Source organism: Crocodylus porosus, unplaced genomic scaffold, assembly GCF_001723895.1.
Source record: "Crocodylus porosus isolate Cpor-Errol unplaced genomic scaffold, CroPor_comp1, whole genome shotgun sequence".
NCBI lineage: Eukaryota > Metazoa > Chordata > Crocodylia > Crocodylidae > Crocodylus > Crocodylus porosus.
The window spans coordinates 1,959,994-1,987,660 of NW_017728919.1; the positions used below are offsets into that span (position 1 = coordinate 1,959,994).

The 27,667-nt window shown below is 43.5% G+C and overlaps 1 protein-coding gene across 3 annotated transcripts in view; it reads left to right on the forward strand.

Annotated features, from left to right (window-relative positions):
* Window positions 1-227: 227 nt before the first annotated feature.
* Window positions 228-27,667, forward strand: part of COMP (cartilage oligomeric matrix protein) — a 44,470-nt gene continuing 17,030 nt past the window's right edge. The window contains exons 1-3 of one of the 3 annotated variants that reach the window (XM_019538346.1): window positions 228-1,515; window positions 1,664-1,829; window positions 25,187-25,450. In XM_019538346.1, the coding sequence (XP_019393891.1) occupies window positions 25,354-25,450 (97 nt within the window). In that variant the 5' untranslated portion in view covers window positions 228-1,515; window positions 1,664-1,829; window positions 25,187-25,353. Of the gene's footprint in view, window positions 1,516-1,663; window positions 1,830-5,662; window positions 5,758-23,663; window positions 25,451-27,667 lie in introns of those variants that run through there. The other 2 variants (XM_019538347.1, XM_019538349.1) reach the window with 2 other exon arrangements.

A 27,667-nucleotide genomic window follows, 5' to 3' on the forward strand; every position in this document is an offset into this window, starting at 1 on the left:
AGGACTTTGGTTTTGGGTGCTTTCGTCCCATTGCCTTTTACTAGCTCAAAATTCAGAGCTGTTCTAAACTAACTTCCTCAAGTTGGCTGTGGCAAAATGAAATGGAAAGCTAGAGATGGTCATTCTCTCCCTGCCACCCCCCCACCCCCCCCAAAAAAGGTGATTTCACAGCTACTGAAGATGGGCATATATTTCCTTCAAAACATAGCATTTGTTTTGTCCCTATTTTCCCTGTAGAACAAATCCCAGGAACAGAAGCGCAGGTGTGCAACAGTCCACCAGAAGCACTGAGGTAGAATGGAAAATTGCACCTTCTATTTTCTGAAGCTTCCTCCTCTTTGGACTATCCTATACCAATCATATGTAGAAAAAAAAAGTAGAGAGGCTGAGAGGGCTAATATTTCTATATACACATTGTTTGATTTCACCTTTAGTTCCGAGTGCCCTTGAAGAAGCAAAGTATGCTCTAGGCCTAATGTAAAATTGTCCACATTTACAGTTGTGACCTAGTAGCTAGCACCTTGCCCTTTATTATGGGCAGTTCTTGGTCTTCCTAACTGGCTTTCCAGGACTATGATCCACATATAAATATGTAAATGGTCCTTGAATAGACGAATCTATCTGGTTGATGATAAAAGATCTGCCCCTTAATCCAGGTTTATCAAGTGATTATAGCATCTAAGGGCAACTTGGGACCTATTTACCAGTGAGCCATGAGAGGAATTGGCTAAACCTAGAACCTTAATTTGGAGAAAACTTGCTTATGAATTATATATCCCTTAATACCCCTTTATACAGTCTTGTCACTCTGACTTATTTAATGAAGGGGAGGATTAATAAAGAGTTCTTAAATCTGCTAGTTATCCAAGGGAATCCCCACTCATGAAAATAGAGCCAGAACATTAAAGTAGATTAGTGAAGTGAACCATTAAGGGCAAGAATGGAAAGCTGACTGTGATCACAGCCCCTGCTGCTGTCCTGTGCCAGCTCAACAGTAGTTACAGCCCACCTGAATTAATCTGCAAGTATTTGTGTGATAAATAGAAAATCAAGAGAAGAGTTATTTTCAGTTATCCTCAAAGGTATCTTCTTAATATTCTCATTATTTTTAGTGTCCCATGGAAAAAACCTTATAAAATTAGATCATTGGGTCCAGTGTCATGGTACTTTCTGTTCTGTTGGCTGTCATGAAAGAGTTCTTGGGAAGGAGACTTCTCCCCCCACCCTGAGCCTTATAGCACTTCTCTAGAATTTACAGTTTCCCTATTCTGCAAAAGCAAGGAACAAATCAGTCTTGATCTGTGCATCAGTAATAGTAGGAAGATAATTATTTGGGTCCTCAGAGTCCTCCTGTCTTATAACTATCTCAGTCACAAAGCTCTAGAGGATGTCAGCAAGAATTAAACATGAAAGCTCAGTCATAAACTTAGAAGCATCTTTGCTGAAGACAGATTTGTGGAAGACTGTGTATGTATGTGGGCCTAGGGATGGTGCAAGTTGGTGACATCTGAGCAGGTAGGTAAAACTGATCTATGAAAATGTGTCTCAGCCAGTTTAGAACTGTGAACAAAAGTCCGGCTTGCTGTGGAGCCAACTCTAAGCTAATCATAAGGAAATTTCCCACCACATTGACTTTATGTTGTTTTTTTTGTTTGTTTTTAAGGATTTTATTCTGGTGAAAGCCACGAGTCCAAGAGCAGTAAAAGAATGAAACACCACTTATCCACAAAATGCAGAACATGGGCAGTTGCAGTGCAGGCTTCTTCCACGCTCTCTCCTTGTAATGCACCTCAGCTGCTTTCTGAAGAAAGCCCCTTTACATCTGAAAGGTTAGTTCAGTTTCTATTGTCGCTTATAGCCTTGACTTCTGAGATTTGCCAAGAAATGGGATAATTGTGGGGTGGTTTTATGGCCTAGAGACTGGGCCTCTGGGAGCTCAAGACCAACAACTCTTTTCATTTAGGCCATTGGTCAGCCATCAGGTTGAGCAGGGTTGCACATTATGAGTCTGGAACAGATTCACCTGGTAATCCAAAGGTTTTGCAGGATTTTGTATTCTCATTTGCAAAATGCAAAGTCATCCATTTCTCATAGACTCCTTCATAATTTTGGAGAGCTGTGAATTTGGAATCAGAAAAATGTAAATGACATGAACTGTTAGTTTCCAAATCTCTGGGATAAGGTCGGTGCAACTGTGGGTCATGCATAGTCTTGTTATCTAAAAGTAGTGAGTTGTAGTCAACAGAAGAGTCAAAGTACTTGTACACGAACTGTCTCCAGCAGGATTGTAGGATAGTCTCACTGATCAGCATTTTGTAATTCTCTAAAATGAGATATTTATATTAGAGGGAAGCTTAATGGATATGACCTTCATAATTCTGGTGTGAAATGCATGGGTGATATGAAGGGTATCCAGGTTGTAGCTGTATTGGTCTGGAGGCAAAAGGAATTAGAACTCATGGTAGAGGTGATATCTTTTACTAGACCAACTAGATTTTTGCAAAATAGGTGATATGAAGCAAATGTCTGTGTCCAGGGAACACTGCCCAAACCATTTGTTCCCAAAGCTGAAACAAGCACAGTTACAAGAGAATACTAAATCCCACTTCAGCTTCAAAGTGGTTTTGCAGAGGAAAATTATCAAGGCAAATGGGCTGCTTGGTATGGCTTCTTTGCTTATTACCACAAAGAATACCATTCCAAATTTTGATTGTCGTACAGTATCGTTAGAAGCTTTGGGAAAAGATCAAAAGGTTTGGCGAGTAGCTGAGAGATGCCTCAATTCCACCCTCCCTCCCCTGTGCACTACATAAAATGGAAGCTGAGCCAAGATTTGAACAGAAATAATTCTGAAGGGGTATGAACACCCTGAAAGAGGCCCTCTGGTGAATTTTACAGCTGGCTCAGCTTCTGAAATGGGAGCACCAGCATTGGCGGTGTCCTCTGACAAGACCAGGCTGCTGTCTGAGGTGCTGAAACAGGAGGGCTACAGATAAAGTTCAGCAGTCCCCCCACCCCTTCAAGAGCTGTTCAGTCTCTCCCTTTTCCAAGTAATAGGCAGAAAACCACATGGAGCCAGTGTTTGGGTACTGCCTGTTCACTATGATACCTTCAGGCAGGGACCGCTATATCAAATTGCTAATTAACCAACAGCATGGTGCCCTCACATAATTTTTATTTTAAAAAAGGAGGGTACAGTTGCTTTTATTACCTGTTTCTAAGTGTGGCCAGTGAGCATGCTAGGTTACGATTTCAGGGTTAAGGCACTTGAGCATTTTTGTTTCAATAATACTACATTTCATCTTTGCCCTTTATGGACTGCACTGCCTTCTTGCAGATGAGTGTGTCTGGAGCCTGCACTGTGTACCTTCCTAAGCTGCATTTGTCCTCTGATCCATACTTTGAACAACTAACAGTGCGTGTGTCTTTTAATTCAGGGCACTTATAGGATTGATGGCCACTCACTGACTCTTGGGTCTGCATTGCTCTGTACCCAAAAGGAAATGAAAAAAATGAAGCTCTGGGTAATTAGGAACACTGCCTCTGCAGACATGGTGGTTCTTCACCATTTCTTACGCGGTTTTGGAATCTAACTTTGCAGTAAATGCTCAGCAGGGTGGAGCAGTGCAGGAAAACAGACCCAGGTGGTTTTCTTTTACAAGGGTTGTTTTCCACATGCCAACAAATGCTTCTGCGAGCAAGATGGTTTTATTTGTTTATGGTTCTGACTGTCATGCTTACCAAACAGGTGGTGGAAAGGCCATCTGTAATTTGTAGTTGCATAAATTATATTTATTAATGCATGTAACTCATTCCTTTCAGAATTGCTAGCCTTGCTACATGACTTTCCTTGAAATACATTTCACTCCCAAGGCACTTTAGCACTGGGATTAGATAACATCCCCCATTCAAAACTGTAATGAGAGGAGAGAAAAACAAGCTGTTATGAAAAGGAAAGAGCTGATTGGTCTTGGAAAACTCCAAGCTCTGGAGACAGTGTCAGGACGTGTCACCGTGATGCAAAGCACTCAGAGCCAATAAAAGTGGCTCCAAAAATACTCCACAAACTGCTAATAATTATGAACCAAAAAACCCAAATGATTTTATCCTGAAAGTGAACAGTCTGTAGTTAGGCAATCACAGGCATAAAATGGAGGGCACATGTCTGTGGTACCTGATGTTCATTTGTGATGGGCAGTTCACAGGGCACGGGATGCTGCAGGAGAAAATGGGAGGGTATTGCCTTTTCTGACGCATCCATTTTGCCACTGCAGAAGGACTTTGGATTTCAGACTGGCCCAGAGCATGCAAATCATCAGTTTTTAGACCTTGTTGACCTTTGTGCCTATTGTAGTAATTCCCTGTTCTAATGATAAATTATTGAGACAAAATGCTGTGCAACTGCAGGTAATTTAGGGATATATATAAATTAGGGCTTCTAATACTGTCTGAGCAGCACCCTCCAGTCTCCCTTTATCTACAACTTTAAAAAGCAAAGGAAAGTAAGGTAAATAAATAAATGAAGTTGTTGGCTTGTAGCTCTCTAGTTTCCCTTTTCAAGTCAGACCCATCCAAAAGACTAGATATCCATATTTATGTGTGTGATAGTGCTTAGCAACCTCTCTTAGCAACACCACGCTGTCATGGACACATCCAACATCAACTGAAGTGGTTCAGGGGAGGGAGAGGTGAGGGATGGTAATTTGCTACAGAAGGTACCATTGTCTGTTCTAATTATTAGCAACAGTGCGGCTTTTCCACCCTCATCACTTCATCAAAACACTAATTGTTCAGATGCATGTATACTGTGGAATACATTTGTGTCACAAAAATTGTGCAGTGCATGCCAATGAGGTAATTTTCTTTTTTTTTGCAAAAGAGAAATAACCCGTCTCACACTGTTTCTAAACAGCAAAAGGTTCTGAATCCTCCTCCTTGGTTCAAATTTGTAAAGACTTGCATTTCTGACAACAGCATTGGTGAAAGATGAGAAATTCATTTTAGCATCAAGGGCCTGGAAAGGCTTTTCTCCTCACTAATCTCTCTCTCTCTCTCACCCTCTCACCCCCCCCCCCCTTTCCCCCAGATTTCTTTGATTCTACTCATTCTCCACCCCCGGGCCTACACTGATTTTTTGTTATCTTTTTTTGCGTGTGGGTGGTTTTCCAGCTAGGGTCTGTTATGATGTTACAAGTTATCCCGCATCTTTCTTTATAAACTCTCTTTATGCATAAGTGTATGTATACACAAGCTGCACCTATGGTACCTATGAAATCTGTACAATAAACTGTAGAGTCTTGTAATCAGTTACAGAATTACAGATCTATATGACATCCACTTAGTTATGAATATTTAACCAGTTTGTCTTTTCTCTTTTGTGTCCTTTTTCTTGTTTCTGTGTTTCAGTAGCTCTTTCTCTTTCATTATTACTTTATTATTTTGTCTAAAATAAACACCACACTTTCCAGGGAGCATCTTTGAAATTTGTCATGCAGCCTGGCTGAAATGGAAGAACCAGGAGTATTTGTAACTAACAAAATTATGTTCCTATGTCAAAAAAATCCACTATCAAAGGACCTTTAAGAGAGTAACTTAAAAACAACCCAATAGCAATGAAGCAGTATATTTTTTGTTGTTTTTGAAGTAAACTCATTATTCTAAACCGGATACTGCACTACTGTTCCACCACCGCAAGAGGGACGTAAAAGGACAGTCAATGCAGCCTCGGAAGTAAACCAAGAGAACAGCTTTATGGAGGTACATAGCAACATCTATTTTCTTTTTGTTTAGAAGGTCCTTCTGGGATTGTAACTTAAATTTCTGATAATAATCAGCAATAGCTAAGGTGGATTTTTTCCCAAACCTTCGTTCCCTGCAATTTGTCCTCAGCCTTTTTTTTTTTTGTATTGAAGTGTCTGCTGCAGAGTTGAGTCAGGGAGCAGTGAGTTGGCCATGTTTTGTTCCATTCCTTCCTGTGGGACCACCCTGCATTGTAGTCTCTAATAGGTATGTAGACTACAGAGTGGGGAGCTAATATTTATATTTATTCACATTTTGTTTTTCATTGGTTGAAGACTGATGCTGGCATGTCACAAGGAGACCAGATCTCATGTTATTTCAGTCTTGTAAATGGCTGTCTCAGACAAAGAAGCTTGAATAAAAATGTTGGCAAATATTGAAGGTGTACTCAAAATCACAGCCCTAATTTGTGATAAATTGCACTGTTTATGCCCTGTGATTATTCAAAGGGTGTGTGATCTGTGAAACCCAGTGACTTCAGTGAAGTGGTACTCCCTGCCATGATGACACCTTGTACCACATTTGGTGGTTGCTGACAATGGGATCTGAACTCTAAGCCAAGGAACACCCTGCAGTACCTATGAAAAACAGGCAGCAGATTATTCTAGGAGGTGTCTAAAAGACAGACATTGCAGTGCTCAGTTCAAGCCCCACTTTTGCATCTAAGCCTAGCCAGGGGGAGCTGATTTGAGATTCACCAACCAGTTTCCTATAAAGGGTCACTGTCTTGTCTTCAGGAAACCCTTAAGCACTATTGATGTGATCTGGATTTGAACTGATCTTCCACTGTGTGTGGCTACCCTCCTGCACTTGCACATGTACTCTTCAGGACTGGGCTCTACATGGTGGATCTCTTTCATTTCTTATGTGCTTTTTACAGTGTGTTCAATACTGGTGCCACCCAGCTTTGTGGTTTGAGATCTAATGTGTTTGGGGAACACACATTGATACCTTGGGAACAGGCAGTTAAAAGTGGCATACCATCGCTTTTCTCAGTTAGCTTTCATGTTATTGGAGGCCACTGTTTTATTCCTCATGCTGAAAGGTGTTGGCATCCCTGTTTACCTACTATCTTATGAATGGGTAGTAATAGTTTTTTCAGTTAATTTCATATGCACATTGGTATAAATCCTTTGTGCACTACTCCCATGATTGGTTCTAAAAGCAGCCTCAGAAAAATGAAGAACCTTTCTCAAGACAAATATTTCTGGCTTAGGACAGTGAGATAAATTAATCTTTGCTATGAATCCATAAAGGTCAGTGTGTTTTCTATATTAATCTGCTCAAAGAGTGATACAGTTCACTAAAAGGAATAAAATACTGAACCTGTAAGTCTTTAGAGCAGGGGTAGCCAGCTTCTGGCACAGGTGCCAGAGCATGGCATGCAAAGGCATTTTGCTTGGTGCACATGCCTCAGGGTAGATGGCAGGGAACGGTCTGGGGCTGCGTTGCCACAACAAGGTTCAGTCCCTTCACAGCTCCCCCGCCATCCACCCCTGGTATGCCAACATCTTACAAGTCAAGGTTGCAGGTGTTTTTGGCACTCTTCCCAAAAACATTGCCCAGTGTTAGAGCAAGTCTTACATTTCAGAAAATTATTAAAGGGATTTTGTCAAGTAGTGTTAGGCTAAACATCTAGGTTTTGTATTAAAAGGCTTTGCAGAAGAACATCTTATGAGCTAGAGACATTTAGGTGCTTTGGCAAATAAATGTCCTGGAAGTGTTGGAAGCCCAAACACAACAACCCAGCCCATGACCTCTGAAATACCAGCAATGGCTCATTACTGCAGCACTATGTTCTAGATACTGTGGTGATGAGTGCCATTAAAAGGCACACAGTAACAACTTCAGTGAATGTGAGCTGGTAAATTAAAACAGTTGGAAACACAAAGTGGTTCAGACCAATCCACTTGCATTCTCTAAGATGGAGAAAGAATACAAAGTTATTAAACAGAACAAACTGGGGAAAATCAGCTTGACTTTGTAATATCAGTAACACTGGGAAATTTCTCCCCCTGGCTGTTTCCCTTTAAATAAATCCTCCACTTCCCTTATTCCCATGAAAGCTGCAGATAATGGGTGAATACATGCAGACACCACTATTCAGAAATTCCCCAGTGTTGGGGGAATAACTGAAATCTTCCACGTAGCCTGAACAGTAAGTTGTTTCCATCCTGGACTGCATAGTAAACCTCCCAGGTGAAATGTGCCTGCTAACAGTGGAGGTTTCCTAGGACAAGGCTCCCTTTGCCTGCAGCTCATTACAAGACAATTTCCATCTGAGAGCATTGGAGGGCTTTCTGCAGTTCTTTGCGCTAAGTACCATACTTTCTTCTGTAAGTTAGGATATTCAGTACTCACCTCAAACAATTCCCAAGTTGACCAAACCCTCCCCCCCACAAACAAACCCCAAATTCAGGAAGCCAAAATAGAAGAAATTCCTCAAGAGCTGCTAGGTTTTTTGCACAAAATAAGGTGATAAAAACAGCTGAGGGAACTGAACTATAATGAAACACCTCTTTTAAATGAACACCAAAATCAATTCACTAGCAAAAAAGATTGGCCTCAAAAACTAAAGGAAACTTACTGGAAATGCTGGGGGTGTTTTAAAGTGGGCTTTTGATGGAGACTGTAGTGAGGTGAATTTAACCATTCGTAGAAGTTCTATGAAACCGGTATGGAAGTGTCTCAAAATACTCTTTTCTTTTTCCTAAAGGGGCATTTGTGATCCTTTACATGAGACTTAAGCACATCGCTTACCAAACCTGTACTGAGAAACAAGTTTCTGCATCCTTGCTTGTTTGAAAAAAAACTTGTCTGTTTTAATTTCTGTGCAGTTACCTTAGTGGATGATGAGCGGTGAGAGTATTTCAGTGTAATGTAAAGCTTTTGTGGTTGTTTGAAAATTGAGGGCTGATGGATCTTCTGTGCAGCTCCCTTCTGTGTTGATGGTGAGAAAAATAAGGGCTCTAAGTTCAGTTCTCCCTGGTATCTTGTTTAAGGCTGCTAAAACTTGAAGTATTTACAATGTGACTTGTGAGCATGGCAATAACTTTCTTCTTCTGCAAAGCTGTGATTTTTCACAAACTTTTTTGGGTCTTTGTGGAGTAGCCTTTCCAGGGGTGGGCTTTTGCAAACAGCATAGTAAGAGAGAATTATTTTGGAAAAACAGTATTTTCAGTCCCACCCTGCCTCTTTCATTGCTAGTTATTGCTGTGTTCCAGCTTAATTTAAGCAAATAACGTATTTGCTTAGAATGTAAGTATAGGAAGGGAATATCTTCCTTCTGCTATGGGACAAAGCTGTTAATTTGGGAGTTGTGTTAAAATCAAATAATGCAAGGATCTCAGTAATTAGGTTTATTATCCTCTGGGTTTGCCAGTGCTGTATCCAAACTCTTCTGACAGCTGTGCTTGTAACAATGTATATTTATTTAACCACATGATGGAGTTAAATTGCTCAGATCGAACTAGAGCTTCAAATGTCTGTTGTGAGGTACTCCACAAGCGCAAAAAAGTCTATAGTTGAACATCCTAGTCCATGTGGACAGACCATTTCAGTGAGCATGAGATAATATGGAGCATGTGGTCTGCACTCAACACACCTGGATTTGTAAAGACTTTCCTCCACTTCCTGACGGACATCTTAAAACTTCTTGATATCAGATGCAAGTCCCACCAGGTAAACAGTGCTTTTCCCCTGCACATACTAGATCATCACTACAGTGTAGTAACACTGCTCATCTGGTAGTTGCTGCTGACATCTACTATCTTATGGTTTCTTCTCCTTGAGAAAGTGTGACAGAAGCTGTCTCCAGTCTTAGTAGCCTGAGCACACTCCTGGGACAGAACTGTTAGTCTCTTAGGATATGTATTTGTGATGCCTTAGGGGTAAGGGAGGGGAGGGAGGAGCTTCGTTTTCTAAACCAGAGTGGTTTGGGGATTGCGTTGCTGACTCCAAATGGAAAGAATGCCTCTGTGTCACCCACACAGAATGTTGGCCTCTTAGAATGCATTTGAGAGGGACCCAAACCAGTGCTGAGGTTGTGAATGTTCATGAGTGGTTTCAGCATAACCATGAGATGCCTTCCCCAAAACCATGCATTCACTCAAAGTAGCCCAGCCCATTAAAAATCGAGCAGAACACGTGGAAGTATCCACAACACAACAAGGACCAAGGTTTTAACAGCAGTCTTGAGAGTGCTGTCGTGGATAGTTAGGCCATCAGTTCTTGAGTTGGGGCCTATGTTGCAGTGGGTTTGCCTTTGTTTCCCAGAAGCAAGATTTCAGCATATCATACTAATCCTAATGACTGTTGCAGCTATTTCTTCTGTTTGAGAATCACCGCTTTGCATTCTCTTTCTGATACTGTCTCCTGTCCCACTGTTCAGTGACTGAAGTGCAGGGATGGAGGGCCAGAGAGAGATTCCCCCTTCCTTGAAATGGTGACTCTGCTCAGAAGTTGGCTGCTGGAGGCTGCTAAAGACTGATGCAATGTGTGACCCACCTAACTACCTTGAGGACAGGAGCACCTCTAGGGACAAACTCTGCGCCCCAACCAGACCTGAGCTCTAATAGTTTCAAAATACTATTCAGAGTACTAATTTTCCATTTACTCTTCTGTCTGCATCCCCAGTCCTTCCATAAGTTAGGTGAAGATGAGCTCCCAGTCACACAAGGGAGTCACCAGGACATTGAGTGACTGACTAGAAAGGGATTGGAAGTGCCATAAAGAAATGGAAAAATAAGCAGGACAGCCCCTCCAGAACCAGACAGACCAGCAAACATTACACGTTACATATTTTTAGACTCATTTGCTAGTATCTGGTGCAAGTTCTGTAAAATAGGAGCAAGCTGCTTGCATTTCCTGGCCCTGAGCAGGTCCTATAGCAACACGGAGAACCGTCACAAAGTCTGCAGTTTTGTAGACTTGGGCTGTCTGTACCAGAAAGTGAATTACAGATCTTGATTTATAATCAAACAGAAGCATTACTCAGAGCTGCTGCTGAACTCTGGTCCAGAAATCCAGGAGCCTTACTTACGTCTTTTGGAAAACACAAGAGGGAGAGAATACTTTTATGCGGTTGCTGGAAAGCTTTTATTAAAGAGATAAAATGTCATTGAACTGAATTCCATAGCTTGTGGTTTTAGATACTTCACCAAGGGAGGGCGAAGGTACCATGTGGTTAGCCATTTGGGAAATAAATGGCACATTGATTTCAGGCAAGACCTGTAATTTGTTAAATGTCACCTTACTGGCAACAGATTTAGGGATGACGCTCTGTCAGCAGGGAGGGTAGTGAATGGGCCTTCATAGAAGGTCAGCAGACCATACATAATTCTAAGAAACACTTAAATAACAATGGCACGTAAAAAACCCCAGAAATAAAAACCATGTTGAGTAATATGGGCATATTGGGCAATGGACTTTTTTGAACCAAGAACAACACCAGGCCAATGGCCAAGATGCAGCAGGCCACCAAGGAATACCATGTGCAGTGGAAGGGTACTTGCACAGTATAAAAAATGATTCATGAAAGACCCAAAGAGCATGTTGGAACATCAGGGCCTTTTCATCCTCAACAATCTTTATTTATTTATTTTTCATGGAAACACCTCCAAATTTAGGGCAGGAGCACTCTAGAAGCAATATGCTCAGATTCCAGACCTATGTTACTTATTCCCTTAGTCATGTATTTCCCTCTGCCTGATGCAAAGAAGCAGTGTTGATGATCTCTAAAAGGACAGGCTTCCACCTTTTCTTTGTCATGATGCACAAAAACAAAGCAATCTAAAGGAGGCTTTGGTCCTTGAAAATCCGGGGGAGAAGGTGTAAATCTTGCACCGGGCCATACCCATATCCGCAGCAGGTCTCCAAGGTGAACACCCTCTGGCATGTTAGAACAACGTAGGTAAGGGAATTCGGCAAGCCGGATCCATAACTTCAGGATAAGGATTGGCTCTAAGGGCTGGGTCGGTCGGGCTGGGGCACAAAGTGGGGCTGGGCGCGAGCCATGGCTGGACGAGGCGCCTACCCCCACTCCTGGGGGGGCGGTGGTGACTCTGGACGCGAGCCGGGCCCTTCCTGTGGATCGCCCCAGCTGCGGCGGGCGTCGCCCGCCCCTCCTCCTCCCCCCCGCCCCGGGGGGGGGGCGGGGCCTCTGGACGCGAGCCGGGCCCTTCCTGTGGATCAGCCCAGGATTTGGAGGATTCCTGCCTGAAAGGCAAATAAAGTACCTCCTTGAGCTGTACCATGGGTTATCGCCTACCTAATGACATGCTTGTTGCATAAGTCTGTGACTGCTGGCTCAGACATTTGGTTCGTGCACTGGGGAAGGAAAATACTATGATGGAAGAATGGGTTTGAACAAAATAAGCATTGACTTGAACCATTGCTAGAATCTCAAATGGATCTTAGGTGTGATTTTTTATGGAGTTCAGAACTATATAGTGGCTGACTTTCTACCCACTCGCCATTCTCTTGGAAATTCTGAAATATCCCATGAGGGATTGCTTGTATGACATTCCTGGCTTGACGGATTTCAGGAAACTTCAGAAATCTCATCCAAAAGCATGATATACAATCATAAATCAGTTATGCAAGCACAAATGGTCTCAAGCAGAATCTGAACTGATGGGGTCTTCTGTATCCCGAGCACCTGGAGTTTAACCCCAAGTTAATGAATACCAGAGTTTTTCAGACAGTGCCCAAGGAACGCAGGACTCTAAGTCTGTGAGGCTGAATGGCTGATCTGCTTTGCAAGAGACACTGGACATGAAGCTGTCTCCTTTTAGTGATGTGACAGTAGAGATCATTCTTTTTGTGTCCACTAGAGGCCACCGCAAACCTCATGTGAAAAAAAAAAAAACAGGCACCAGCTGGAATAGATGGCAAATAGTTCACTATTTTTATAGAGAGACTGTGGACAGTTCTGGAAGTTGGGTCATCCTAAAACAGCATCTTTGCTAGCTGAGTTAAAGGAGCAGTGCTCATGGGTAATTTAAAGTCAGTAGATCACTTCAGGCTAATGTCTCATCAGATTTCATTGGGTGGTATGGACAGACATGTTCATTGCTTAAGATGAAAAATCTCTTAGGAAAAGACAGGTTTTACTAGTCCCTTTGCTGGGCAAGTGGGATTCCCCTAGAGAGATGAGGCACTCCAGAGTGACTTTCTCTGCTTTTCCATCTAAGCAGTAAGTCAAGTCTTATACAGAGAAGAGACTTCCTCCCCACAGTCATGACAGCCACATCCCTGACCTCTTCTGTGAAAAACTCGTTGTACTCCTTGTTCAGTGACCACATTTGCTCCCTGGAGGCATGCCTGTTTCCTGGCATTATAGATGTTCATCTAGAAGAAGCAGGGTTTGGCAGAGGGGCTGGCACTGAGAACAGCTTGAGGACTCTGAAAAGGTGTAAAGAGTAGACAAGACAGCTGGGATGTAGGGAGAGCTCCTTGGGCTCCACCCCATGATAAACATTGCCACCTTCTTCATTGTCAGCTAAATAATACCCAAAGTGGTTTGGCTTTTAGCAAAGGCTACTGGAAGGGTCTGACTGCTGTGCTGGCCAGAGGAAACTGGTTATTGTCAAAAGAAGTGCTGCCAAGAGTCCACAGGACCAAGTCAAAGTTGATTTATGGAATTAAAATGAGAGCAAGTCTGTGACCAGTTGCAGTGGGTGTGAGTAGGGACTTCTGCCCCTTTCACTTCGGGGTGGGCAAAATGGTGTCAATTAAATGAGAATGTGCCCTGGCTCCTCACCCAGCCCACCTGGAATCTTCCCAAGGCATGGGAAAGAGTATGGTTGCTTTTGTGGCTGCCTTTGCAAATGTAGATGGGGCCAGAACTGGGAGATGCCAGAAGTGGCCCGAGCCAATTCATTCTTATGAGCTTTCTGATCTGATATTTTTGCAAATTTGAGACTTTTGGATAAGGCTCTGGACTCCAGATTTCTATAGGACCAGTCATCACACATGAGTCCATGCACATATGAATCACCTCTTCTACCTCTCCAGGGAGAAAACACTGTGGTCTGGAGGATGTTGCAGCTTGGAGTTTTCTTTCCAAGCTTATGCATAATGCATAAAGGCACAAATTTCAGAGAAGGTCAGTATCCCACGTAGTTTTGAACATCATGAAAGCAAAAACAAAAAAAAAGCAGAGGAAAAGTCACAGTGTGGTGAGAAGGCAATCTGGGTGCCAAGAGAGCTTTCATGCAGTGTTTTGGGGTATCACACTACAGAAACGGGTGTTAAGAGTATTTTTTTTGTCAATTTTCCAAGCAACTGTGTTTATTCCATGTATTACATGTCTGCTTCAGGTTTCAGAGACCAGCTGACTCCCACTATTTAACAATCTTCAGGTGGGTTAGGCTAGGTAACAAAGATGTTCCCTTCAGTACTGGGGAAGCTTTAGCTTTGGTTGTCTTCCTGAACAGTACTCCTCTGCTTTGAGGACTGAGGGGGAGATACTTTGTGCATGAGAGCAGCTCTGAGCATTTAATGTCATTATCTAACCAGCTGTGAATGAGGGCTCAGCTGTGTAGCTCTGTACTTTGGGTTCTGTTTGAAACTTCATCTCTGCGGCAAGCTAGATCTCTTGTGAGAGAAACAAAGTGCTCCCTCTTCCAAGGGCAACACTTGTGTCCTTTCCCACCCCCGGAGCGTGGGCCGTGCAAACATCTCTGTCGAATCTACTCATTCCTGTGACAGCTGTAATTAGCTTTGATAGAATAGCTAAAGAATACCACAGGCAAACATTTGGAGGGAGCTAGTACCAGGATGCATTTGCCTCCCCACGGTGTAAGAGAATCTGTGTGGAGGACGCAGCATTTCCATTTCCATGCATGCTCCTAGAGTGTGAATCCTCTCTATTTAATTTAAGATTTGGGGATGAACAGTGAAGGCTTAGAAAGGGTTTCTGAGGCGACTCCCTATGGCTCTAAGCCCTGTTGCCAAAAATCCAGCAATCCTGCAGCAATCTTTTATTCCCCCACCAGAACATAAGTAGGAAATCTTGACCTGAAAGATTAGGGTTTGGCTACTGTCCTAAACTCAGCTCATTTGATCCCAAAGATCTTAATTCTACATGCATCCAACCAGAAGAACTGTTGCACATGGCCATGCCAACCTGTTTGTGCCTTGTGTACCTTTGCATGCTTTGCCCTCTGCCTGAACCTGCCTTGTATGAACTGCCCACCTGTTTTCATGGCAACAGCAGTAAGCACCTGCAGCTGAAGAATTTCCATGGCAATTCATAGAAACCTTTCTCCTCTGCCAGAGATTCTCCATCAGTCTCTCTTTCTCTGCAAGTCTTGCTACCATTTGCTACCAGTCTTTGAATACTGGGGCAGTCAATCCAGCACCAGGGAGTTTATGCTTGGAGCCCCTTGGTGAGTAATCCATAATCTCTCTGGAACAGGTTACCCCAAGAGGTTGTGGAATTGCCATCCTTAGAAGTTTTTTAGACCCAGATAGACAAAGCCTTGGCTGCAATGATCCAGGTGTTGCTTTGAGCAGGGGGTTGGACTAGGTGTGACTTCCTGAGGTCCCTTCAGCCCTCATTTTCTATGATTCTATGTTCTGGATTAGAAACAGACTGTGTTCCAAAACAGCCCAAGATCCATGTGATCCAGGCAGTCTCTTCAACAGACTTCCAGCATCTTTATTAAAAGATCAGAGGTCAGGAAAACAGATCTTACGATGGTGGGCTGAGAGACATGGGACTCTTTGGCCTGGAGGGGCGTGGGCTCAGGGGTGATCTGATGGCCACCTATAGGTTTCTCAGGGGTGACCACCAGGATCTGGGGGAACGTTTGTTCACCAGAGCGGCGCAAGGGATGACTAGGTGGAACGGTCACAAACTCCTGCAAGACTGTTTCAGGCTGGACATAAGGAAGAATTTCTTTACTGTCTGAGCCCCCAAGGTCTGGAACAGTCTGCCATCGGAGGTGGTTCAAGCATCTACATTGAACACCTTCAGGAATAAATTGGATGCTTATTTTGCTGGGATCCTATGACCCCAGCTGACCCTTTGGGCAGGGGGCTTGACTCGATGATCTCCCGAGGTCCCTTCTAGCCCTGATGTCTACGAAATCTATGAAATCTATGAAAAGGCTGATGTTTGGTAATGGCTTTTGAACACTTGATGCTTTTCTGCCCTCATTCTATACGAGACACCAAACAGCAGACACCTTGAAAATGGCTGGCAGTTTCCCTTGAAAAGACCTTTTATCTGGACTGTATGGTAGTGAGTGATCCAAAGACTCAGAATTTACTGGCTTCTGTAGACAGCAAGATCATGCCTGTCTTTTAGACAGACAGGGACAACAAAAGGTATGATGGTATGGGAGGAAGGCAGAAGTTAAATGAAAGGTTAGGACTGATGATGAATTCCATAAATGAATTAAAGGCCTTAATCCCAGAATGCCCCACTTTCCTGGACATATAAAAAAAAAAAAGTATCTTTTTTTCCAGACAGCAAAGGAAGAAAATTGTGTGTGGCTAAAGTCTAGTGGAAAAAAATCCTTAAGTGGTCAAAACAGGCGTGTGTCTTCAGAAGATGATGCATAACTCAGATGTCAGTTATGTAATTTACTTCTACTGGATAGAGTTGCTCTGGAGAAAAAATGTCTAGACTTTGAGTCCTTTCTTTCCTGGGTCTCAGATTAAAAATAACAACTGGAGACAATGGGGTGGAGGGATAATCTGCAATATTTATTCCCACCCTTGTAACAGGTGTGAAAGAAATGCAGATAACTCTACTTCTGTGACATGACACATGTGAAAAAACATGTGGAATAATGTCCCACTCGATAAGACTCAAACTCTTACCTATATGGATGCAGTAGAAAAGCTTGAAAAGAGGTTTGAGTGTTGTGCTTCTTTCCCTAAATACTGGCCACAAGATGCAAGAGTCTTGTCCTGCTGTTTTCAGAGAGCTGAATTTGGAGAAGGCAGTATTTTAATGCTATAACCAAAGATACCGAAGTTCAATACAGTGGTTCCACATGATCCATTAGTACAACGTAGTCTTAGTTCCTACCACCAAAAAAAGTTAAACCTCTTGAACCATTTTTTTTCAGGTTAAACTTCTCAAGCAGTAGTTTGTACATCATTTGTCTGTAGATCACTGGTGGTCTGCAAAGAACTGGCTATCTGCACAGTAATGGCTTTCCTCATTTCCATCTGCTAAATTGTGTTAGATGGCTAAACATATGTTAAATTCCTTCCTGCTGTTTCTTTTCCACATAGGCAAATTGTGCTAGTTGCCACAAGGAATTTATGCAGGAGCGAATGAATGAGAACAGAAGTGGCCCTGTGACTGCCAGTAAGAGAGGAAGTGTCCACAGAACAAGCTCTCATTAATATCTGATCAGCACTTGGACAAATTTGGGAGTCCTTGTGCTCTGGATCTTTAAGAAGCCTGAATCCCTTTGTGCTGTTACAGTGCATAGTACAGGAAATTTATCTGTGTTCTCAGAGAAGTCTGTAGGTAGAGCAGACAGCTTCACAGGCTTCAGTTGCTGGAAGGTATTGGTTAAAAATGCTGAAAGAGTTAACTCACTACTTCATCCTTCTGAGGTAGGGAATCTGAATTTCACAGCTTACTATGTGTGGATTTTTAAGATCAGACCTTACAAAGTGACGCTCTGTGTGTTGTGAATGGACACTAACCATTCCTTGGCTCTTTCCGTAGGAAGCGAGGTTTGCTTCTGTGATCCTTGCCAAGATGTTTCCTTCTCCCTGCTGTTTTGCACTCTGCTGTGTACTTGGCAGCTTTCTCCATCACAAAGGTGGCTATTTTGGTGGTGCTAGATGCATGCAGTTCATTGAGTCCTTCAGTTTCCTTCCAGTTGAAGACGTTATAGAGACGTGGCACTCTTTGAAGTTATCTTTATGAATCTGTGGCTGGGGGGAAGAGTGGGGTAGCTCATGTTAGTTTGTGTAATGCTGAATGCAAATGCATAGTGTCTCTGTGTTGACATATTACAACACAAAATCTGTTCAATAGCACAGTGCAAAGCTCTAAGAACAGGAACTTCTGTAGCTGATCAAATTGTCAGTGTTTCTGCCTCTGGAAGAGGCTGAGAGCAGATGCTTCTGGTGCGCTAATAAAAGAGTTGGTGAAAGATCAACAACCAGTCAGTGCTCCATAAGAAAGGTCCCTAGGATATTAGTGTATACATAGTGTCTGCCCACCTACACGTGTGATTTCAGAGTTTTGAGCACTTCCAGCACTTCCTGTATGAGACAATTCCTGTTAACACAATTGCTAAAAACCCCTGGATGACACATGAGGAGGGTTTGCCTGCATAGATGGATCCTACGCATCATTTGAAAGAAATAGCCTCCTTAGAGTATCTTTTTGTTTTTAAACTCTTCCAAAGCCCCAGCAGTTTTGGGAAGTGACCTGCTGCTCAGTGTATGCTGAGTACAAGAAGTCAGTAAGCTGTGTTATTGTCATCAGTGCTCTGGGAGGTGTCTTCTCATAAAGTGAAGGGATCAGAAAGCAAGAACTGTGCCAAAGTGATTTTATTGCATGCTGGAAGTGCTGTGGGCTCCCAGCACCTGGGAAAGCTTCTCCCAGCAAGGCACGCAAGCCTCAGCGTGGCATTGGTTTGGTCAGAGCAGCCTCCAGGCATCTTCTTTTTTCCAGTCAAAGTCAGTTAAGCCAGGTTCTCCCGCTGAGCTCCCACTGGCTCATAGAGCAAGAGTAGCTTATTGTTGCAAATGAGTTTAATCTAGTGCTAGAAGTCTTTATTGTCTTTAATAGAAAATGGCATGAATAGCAAAGGAAAAAATGTCAGATGTTTCCTGTAAGGCCTTTTTTACAGCTCTCCTGAGTGAATGATTACAACACATGCTGGGGAGATTTTTGAGCAGGGTGGTGGTGGGGACAAGGAGGTCTGGCAGCACTTTACACCTCCATCTGCAGGCCTCATTACAATGAGTTACTTAAGGGGAGCAGGGAAGAAAACAACTCAGGCTGTCCATGGCCAAAGCACATTGCTGCTTTCCATCCTCCTGGTCTCCAGAACCTGACCTTCCCCAGAGAAACAAAGCATAACTGAGAGGGGCTGGGGAGGAGTTAGTTTTAAAAAGGCCTCCGTGAGCCAATAGTCTACAGGATTTTGAGCCTGGTACATTTAACCAGCCTAGAACTTGTAAAATCAAACCAAACCTGTCTTCCCCTTTGTTTGTAGGAACACCTATGGGTATTCCCTTTCATGTGCTGGATCACAAATGCCCCTTACACCATTGAAAGCTTAGCCAACATGCATTTGTTCCATGGCATCTGCACAGCAGAATAATTCTTACTCGCCTCACGTTACTTCTGAGTTTTACGTTTGTCTGGGGGCTAAAAGCTGAGGAGAAGACAAAGAGAATATGAATGTGTTCCCTGCACATGTGTTGTTTTATTTATGGGAGTTTTCCTTCAGATGTTTGAAGGCATCGCTGCTTATTTTACTTTCATATTCAAATATATATTCATCTTTTTCAAAAGGATACAGCAAGCATTCATAGTTGTTTCTATACGGTATCATTGTGGTGGTATAAACCCCATCCTTCTGAAACTTTCATCATGCCCTCAGGGTGTAAAATCAATGTTCCCTTGAAAATGGGACTTGTAGGCAGGAGAAACTTGTCAGTATAACTTTCAAAATCCTCATCTGGGAGTTTTGGAACTTTACAAGGCTGAAGATCGAATCTGTAATACTGGTGCATTACTCTGGGCTCTTTGCGTACCCATCCACACCTTCATCAACACTGCTCTGGGCATCCCTCAGAGCAGAATCTATATCGAGCTGATGATGTTGCACCATTTCCCAGGGAAGAGTTACAATCCCAAACTGGCCAATGTGAGTGGTGCTTTGGGAATAAGTGAGAGGAAGCTGAGTCCTGAGGGACAAGCCTTGTTTGAACTGATGCCATGTCGTGATGGATTGTCGTGCTGCAGCTTCCTCCGAAGCAATATAATCCTGCAGTGTATTCCTCATGCCATGGCTCTGTGATCATGGGACTGAACTGCATCACTCTGCCCCACTGCAAACATCCTGCTGTCAGTTGATGCCATATCACCGCAGAGGGATCATTCAAGACTTCTTAAAAGCTCCAGGCAAGTGACCAGAAGAGGGGACAGTGCAGAAAAAGAAATGGCCAAGAAGTAATGCTTAAACTCAAGTTGGAGTGAGGCACAAGAGTGATATTGCAATTGTGATGCTATTTAGACTTGTTCCTGCACTATCACAGTTTGCCACTGATAAATGAGAAGAAATCCTAAAAGTGCTTATGAGAGAAGACCGAAAGTGCTTATGATTCAGCGTTTAGTGTCCTCCTTCTTCCATATGGGTTGAGGGGGTTAAAGCTAGCAGGACTCTGAGATATAAACCTTCTGATTGACCATCATGTGCAAGCCTTTTTTCTTGAATTCTCCCTCTCTTTTGACCAATGTCATATCTTGATGGGCACCTGTACCTCTGTAGAGAGGATGATAGAGAGTAAAAGCTGAATGAGAACAGAGGTGGGAGAAGAATCTCAAGGGAAACACGATGATCAGCAGGTGAAATGCTCTTTTGTCTAGTCTCCAGCACTGGTCCAAAGCCAGTCCTTCTAGCTGTCAGACTGAGGGGGAAAGGGGTGTTGGTTTTACTACTAAAGATGCAGCACAGTCCAGTGCGTGAGGCCTGGGACTGGGACCCAGGAGACCGAGGCTTTATACCAAAATCTGCCACTTACCCCTTGGGTGACTTTGGGCAAGATACCTTATCTCTGTATTGGTGTTTCACAGTTTGTAAAATAGAGAAAATGTTCACTTTTTGTTCATCAACACATATAAGTATCTTCTGCTGGGCTGTATGCCTTGCATTGGATGGGGACTTTTCCTTCCACCCATAATTGTCATGATGTTTTTTCACTTCTGCTTTTACATACTGTTTGTGTAAAATCTCTCTGAGCCATGTACAATACCAGGGTATTCAACAAGAGCACAGGATCATCCTTAATATTATCATTCATCTATGCAAAACACATTTAAAATGTACATGTAAAAACGCTCTTCTAAAGCATGTTGGTGTTTTTATGCTCCCTGATTCAGTGTATGGGATCAGTTATTTTTCCTTATGTTCTCTGCCTTACTTGGCAATATCTTCCATACTCTGCGTTTCTAATTGAGTTTATAACGAACATGAACTCCTTGTTTGTGCAGTAGCTTGTCTGGTGATGTCAGCTCTGCTCTGGGAAAGCGAGATGCATGCTTACCTTCCACTGTGTTAGGTGAAAACATATTGTTACGGTGGCATCTAAGCAAGCACTGGCTGCTGGGCATTATCTCAGCAATGCTTAATCAAAAAATCAGACACTGAAACTGGGGAAGGATTTTCCCCATTAGCTAATGGGAAGGGTATGTAGACTACTTCTTAATGTGTCCTTTTTAAGCAAAAAAGGTAGCGGGCTTTGACTGAACACTCTCTTCTCTGCTACTGTGTATTTAAACTACATTTGAATGGTGCCTTTAGAGGAGCTTTTAGCTCCCTGATCCAAATAAAGAAAGGTGTAGGATGAGTCCAAGGAAAATAAGGGTAGAAATTACCTCACCCTGTGGGGACGTGGTGTACTCACTAAACTCCAAAGAGCTTTGTAGAAACTAGCAGTATTTTCCTTTGTACGAACATGCTCCTACTATGAATGGGAGCAGAAATGCTTCCAGAAGCTGTTCCAGAGGGAAGAGACACAGCTTCTATCTTAAGTTCACTACGTTCCTAGAGTTAGTATTGTGGCTTATCTCCATTAAATAGATGTAATGTTATTTGCGCTGCATTTTTCTTTGATGTGGGCAAGATGAAATGTAGCTGTCACCAAGCTCCACTATATTGATCTATATGGAAAAGGAGCAGGGGTGAACTCGGTGTCCTTGAGCTTTCCTGAGTTCAGAGGGCAGCTTGAGACTTCCCTCTGCGAAGAGTGGGGGAGGCTTCAGGCTTTATTCTTGCAGAATGAACTGGAGGTTGTGATGCACATGTGTGTTTGAGAAGTGGCCCCTGAGCCATTGGTGTTGCTGCATTGTTTTTCCTTTTGAGGCTTCCATTTCCAAGCTAGACAAGGTTGAGGGGAACTGAAAGTTATTGCATGTGATAGAAACAGGGCAAGTGATATGCATGGGGTTCTGTTTCTAACATGCCCATCTCCTGTATCAGGGGCTTGTTCTAGCTCTGAACATACAGGTTCCCAAGTCTTATACCCAGAGCCATCGCTGTTAGCACTTTTAGTGTAGAGGCCAAGGGAATGGAAATTGCCCTTCCCTTCAGTCCTTAGAGCTTAACTCAATGGCAGCAGGGCAAGCCAGTGATTCCCAGCCAAGGTGCCTTGAGATCCTTTCAAAGGTGCTATGGGGTACCATGCAATGTTAGCACTGTTAGGTGTGCAAACATGATTCGCAAAATAAACCCAGAGATTTCAAATAGGAATTCATTATGTCAAAAATGTTCTTACGTGTCATGGTCTTTCTGAGTTCTTTGCAACAGAAGAATTGCTCTATTATTTTTATATAGTCAAAAAAGAGGTGAAAACAAAGATTTGGCACTTTCTGATGGGTGCCTGCAGTCCAAAAAGGCCGGGAAGCACTGGGCTAAGTGGATAGTGAAAAAGTGCTTTAAGCTGTCAGAGCTGCCTAGCTAGTCTGATTCAGTGTTAGTCTGGCTTTCTGTACTTCAGCAGGTAACAAAAGTAGCTATAGTAATTCCTCTCTCCACCACCCGAATGCATTAAGAAGTGTTTTGCTAACTGATCTACCACACTGCTTAGAAATGGAAGGTTCAGCTCTGGGATCTAATTAACAAGGTCTCCAAGTTCCACTGATAGTTTCATTAGTAATGGTCCTGCAAGTGTCTGGTTCGGAAAGGGGACATGGGGAAATTGGAGACATTTCTCTTTCAGACTGAAATCTTAGTAACAAAAGTGTCTGGTTGTGCAGAACTAACAGGGCAGAAAAATAAAGCTCTCAGTAACCTTGAGAGCTAACTCTCATGGTGTCCGACCTGGTTTCACCATTTGGCCCTCCTTCCTGCACGTTTTCTTTCTTTCTGTTTGGAGGATGGCACGTGTCCTAGTTATCTCTTGCACCTGGGTTTGCAGAGGAGTTTGAGCAGAACAGTGTGTGACATGATTTCCAAACATCCCCCTTTATGAGGTGTCTGACCTTTTTTTTTTTTTTTTTTTGGTGTCCTGATATGCAGTAACACTTCCCGTGGACTGCACAGAGCCAGTTTATTTCCTTTGGATTGAACATTTCTAGTTTTTTATTTCATAGCACTGAGATTTTGATTGGCTGGTCTGTGCAGAGAGATACAGACTTTTATATACTTCTCCACACTAAGAGAAACCTCTGATGTGAGTTACTGCTGGGGTGACCTCACAAGGGACCCTTGTGTGCACTCCTCATTCCATGTGGGTTACGTCTCCTTTTCTGGAGTTTTATGACTTCCATTCCCTTGAAACAAACAGCTTTTTTTTAGAGAGTTGGCACTGGCCCTGGCCTAATGAGCCGTCAGGCTTCTGTTGAAGTAATGTGCTTCCCATGAAAATCCATCTCCTCCACAACTGGCACTAATAAGTTCCTTTCTTGGCCATCTAGCAGAGGCCATGGACTGAATAGTTCACAGAGAGTGAACTCCTCTCTGGGAGATGTCTTCTTATGGAGGGATGGAGAGGTGTTAGCTATTCATGTTCTTGGGATAATGGGCTCTGTCTCTAGAGCTCAGTGTCTCTAGAGTCCAGTGTCTTTCACCAGCTCCTACGTGAAGTATAATTGAAAAACAAAGTAGGTAGCATCAACCAGGCCTGGCTATGCACTGAGCAGCCATCTGTGAGAGATGAGTCATTGTGGTCTTGCTTTGATTTGTCAAAAAGGACCTAGAAATGCTGACATTTTCAACATGGCTAGGACTCTGTAGTTGTGCTGAGCCCAAACTGAGCCCCTTTTCTTATCACTCATAAAGCTGGTGTAGTTGATTCTCTGGTGGGTTCCTGACCTGGCTGCAGCCAGTACCAGTTGGCACTAGCCGACTCTTGTGTTTCAGACGAGCAGAGAGTCATATCAAGACCACTCAACAGCTGCAAACTCTGGTAGTTTCAGTACAAGTCTGGGCTGTCTCAGCAGAAACAAAATCTTTGTTCTGGCATTTACAGAACGTCAAAGCAACCATGTTTGGGCTCCAACTTCCCTGAGCTCACATGTGCACCTTCACCAGCACATACAACACTGCTCATCTCCCCACTTCCTCTCCTCTCCCTCCCTGCAGTACGTAGGTATGTGCTAGTTTTGTCTTCAGATGTCCCAAGCACTCAGGAGAGAATCCTAAAAGTTTTGAATCAGCATTCAGAGGTTCTGCGGCTATAGGACACCACAATGTCACGTTCCCCCAAGCTTTCCTGTTCGTGGCACCCCCGAGAGCACAGCATGATCACAAAGCTTCCAGAATGCAGCTGCAATAAGTCAGCTGTCACAACCAGGCACTGAGAATGCCCAGATGGTGAATTAGCCGACCTTTCATCACTCCGGTGACTCTTATATTCATATCAGTTTTATCCATGCCTTCTCATCCTGATGGCTCAGAGAGGCCCTTGTCTCAGCTACTCTGTGGATGATTTATCCTACATCTGCCTTCTCAAGTGGAGTCTTGAATTGTTGTGAATGTGGTGCTGATGGAGGATGCAGCATGGAGGGCCTGTTACCCACAGAGAAGCAGCAGCGAAACAAGCTCTTGTGTTGCAGCCTTGCCCTGGAGGAATCAGGTAGGAGCATATAGTCTCCATGGCCTGTCCAGTCACTAGTTTCTCTCCTAAGATGACTAACCAGGGGCCCAACTAGCACTGCTTATGTTGGTTTGTACAGCCTGGACACTGTTCTTCCAGTGAGGGCCTGGGGTGAGCATCAACCTTGGTCTCTGCACACTCTCTCAGGGAGTCTGCTGCTGCTCAGTCCCCTTACACAAGAAGAACCAGGCACTTCCACTGGCCCTAAATGGGAGAAAGTGGTGATGTTTTCAACCTGTAATGGCTGGAAGTAATATGGCAATATAGTTTCTGAGCTCAGGTGGTAGAAAGGCCTTTGGGTGTCCAAAGAGGCCTTTGCTGAAGCTGTAGCAGAACCTGGACACTTCAGAAGTTCATATATTCCAGGTAGTGATGCTAGAAATGCTCTTAGGGATAGAGCGGTAAAACCCACTTCCCTTTTTCCTGCCTTTCCAAAAAACACCAATCCAAAGTAGAAGCTATGTAATTCTGGAATTTTCTGACCTTCTTGGTACAGGCTGTTTTTTTTTTTTTTTTTTTTAAGAAGTCCTAAGCCACTTTCTTGATGATTTTCTCATATTGTTTACTTTTGTAGCTTTCTCTGCGGACTAGCTGCCAGAAATGACGTCCACCCTAGTCCAGCATCAGAGAATAAGAACTTCAGAGGAAGGAATGCGACTTCATAAATAGCAAACCACAGCCACTAATGGGGAGCAGAGGCAGACCTGCAGGTTAACAGACTGTGCAGAAGCCCACACGTCCATGCCGCGGAGAGATTCCAACATGATTGCGACTCTAGCCTTCGCTTTCCTCCTGAGCCGCTGTTCTTTTACATCAAGTCAGATGACAAGTGTTGGAGGTAAGTAAGCTTTAATTACCTTTATGTTCTCAGACCTTTCTGCAAACCCCATTTTGCTGCCTAGAAGAGAGGAGAAAGGTGACAAGTCAGCTGCTTCTGCTGCTGCTTGAAATCTGTATTTTGACTGCAGTTTTCTTCTGCCCAATAGTGTAAACGTTTTGGTGCTGGACTATATTCCTTCTCCTGGACAGGGAAAGTTTTGCAAATTAAACCTTTTCCTCTGGCATATGAACAGGACCAAATATGTGTTGTTGTTATGCTTCTTGTAAAGGTAACAGAAGGTGTCCCTGGCAAGTAATCTTTGTTTTGCAAGTGATTAGATGAAAGACTCAGCTGACCCAGGATGCTGTGTGGCAGCTACCTGCAAATTTCTGCATGCTCTGTGCACATAAGCTTTCCCTGTGTGCTCTATCTTCTAGGAACTCAGCTCTTTCTGGGATCCATTGCAGTGGTCCACTTCTTGAGCAGGAGGTTGTTCCCTCCGTTGTTCAGATCTGGGAGACTGTGATTCGCACATCCAGCAGAGCCAGACCCAAAAGCCAAGTTCCGAACAGCAGACTGGGTGTGCTGTACTTGAGAGAGCCCAGGAATACGAATAGCAAAATAAGCAGTGGCAGCCTGGGGAAGCTGCATGTGGGAACATGGCCCCTTTTGTGTGAATTTGTGTATTAAAACATTCTCCTTTGAGAAACAGCATCTTCTTAGCAGGGACGGATGAACCTGCTCAGGTCCACCAGAAGCTGACTGGAACAGTGATGCAGAGCTTGCATGGAACATTTTCTTCAAACTTAGTAATGACTTGACCCTCTCCCTGCCTATTCTCAGTCAGATGAGAAAAGTGACTTTCATCGGGTATATGGGTCTTAGTAAGATGCTTTTATGATATTTTCCAAACCAAGATATGCTGGAGAGGTTACATATATCCAGCCAGACTTCAAGGTGATTATAGAGCAAGCCTTCCAGACTTTCAGGTTCAGGGGCAACATGCTGTACAGAGGAACACAGCTGCTTCCCTCACCCCCATCCTCACCTATCTGACATCCTGTCTCTGATATTGACATTGTGCTTCAGAGGAAGATGGCTCCTTCCAGCAGTAGTGTCCCTGACCAATTGCACAGAGCTGCACGTGGAAGGGAGATACACCTACTGCATTCTTTCTACTGCTGCATCTCCACTGCAGCCACAAGCAACTGCAGCTCACATAGATGTGCCCCAGTTAGCTTTAAATATGTTGGCTTCAGTACTGCTGGCTGGATAGCTTGCTGCTGTGTGGAGTTTTGTTCAGACTAACCACCCAAGATACATTTTGCAACCCACACTGAGCAGTACTGGGCAACAAACACACGAGCTCCAGACATCCTTGGATCCCACAGTAGACAATACCCCAAGATACCAAAAAGCACAGCTCCTTTAGAAATGCTCTGGAAAGACTATGGAGAAGAATAAGTGTGCTGCTTTCCAACTTGGCATGGGGGGAACATTGCAGATTGCAGCTTGTTCTATCTGTCTTGGGCTCTTACTTTGTTATATATAAGTGTGCCGTTCATATTTTTACAACAGGATTTAAGCCTAGCTCTAGAGCCCCCCATCTGTCTGCCCTTTTTCCCATAGGAAAGCCCAGGAAGTTGCATGAGGTTTGCAGCCTGCCTTCAAAGATGCTTAAGTCCAAGGTCTAACAGAAGAGGGTAGAGGCTGGGAAGTAGAGGAGGGAGACAGGAGGGAGAAGGGAGAATGTATGAAATGCTGGCCTAGGGATTTGTGGCTGAGAATGTCTTGCCATTTGTTGCCCTGACTGTATTTACTTGAGAGAATTGGAAGATTACACCTGCTCTGGAACTGCTGTTTCTGAGGCTGACAGGGCCCAAAGTACTCAGGGATTTATAGATCAAAAGAGTTGCCTTGAATTTCATCCCCAAACAAAGTGGGAGCCAATGCAGGTTGCTGGGAGGCTGTGCTCAACAGGCAGCCAGTCATGTTCCCTATTAGTTTCAAGTTCTTCAAGTGTAATGGTGCAGGATGGCCCCCAGGATGTCACCTGTAGGTGACAAGGCATGAATGATTGTGCCATATCCTAAATCATATGGCATTTTCCCCAGGCAGTTGGTCTTGAGGGTTGTACTCTCAGACGGAGACACATGCTCTAGATTTTCTTTTGATGCTGGTGATGACCTAGGAGACATTTTGCACAGCTCTGTTCATTCTCCCTTGAGTTGCAGC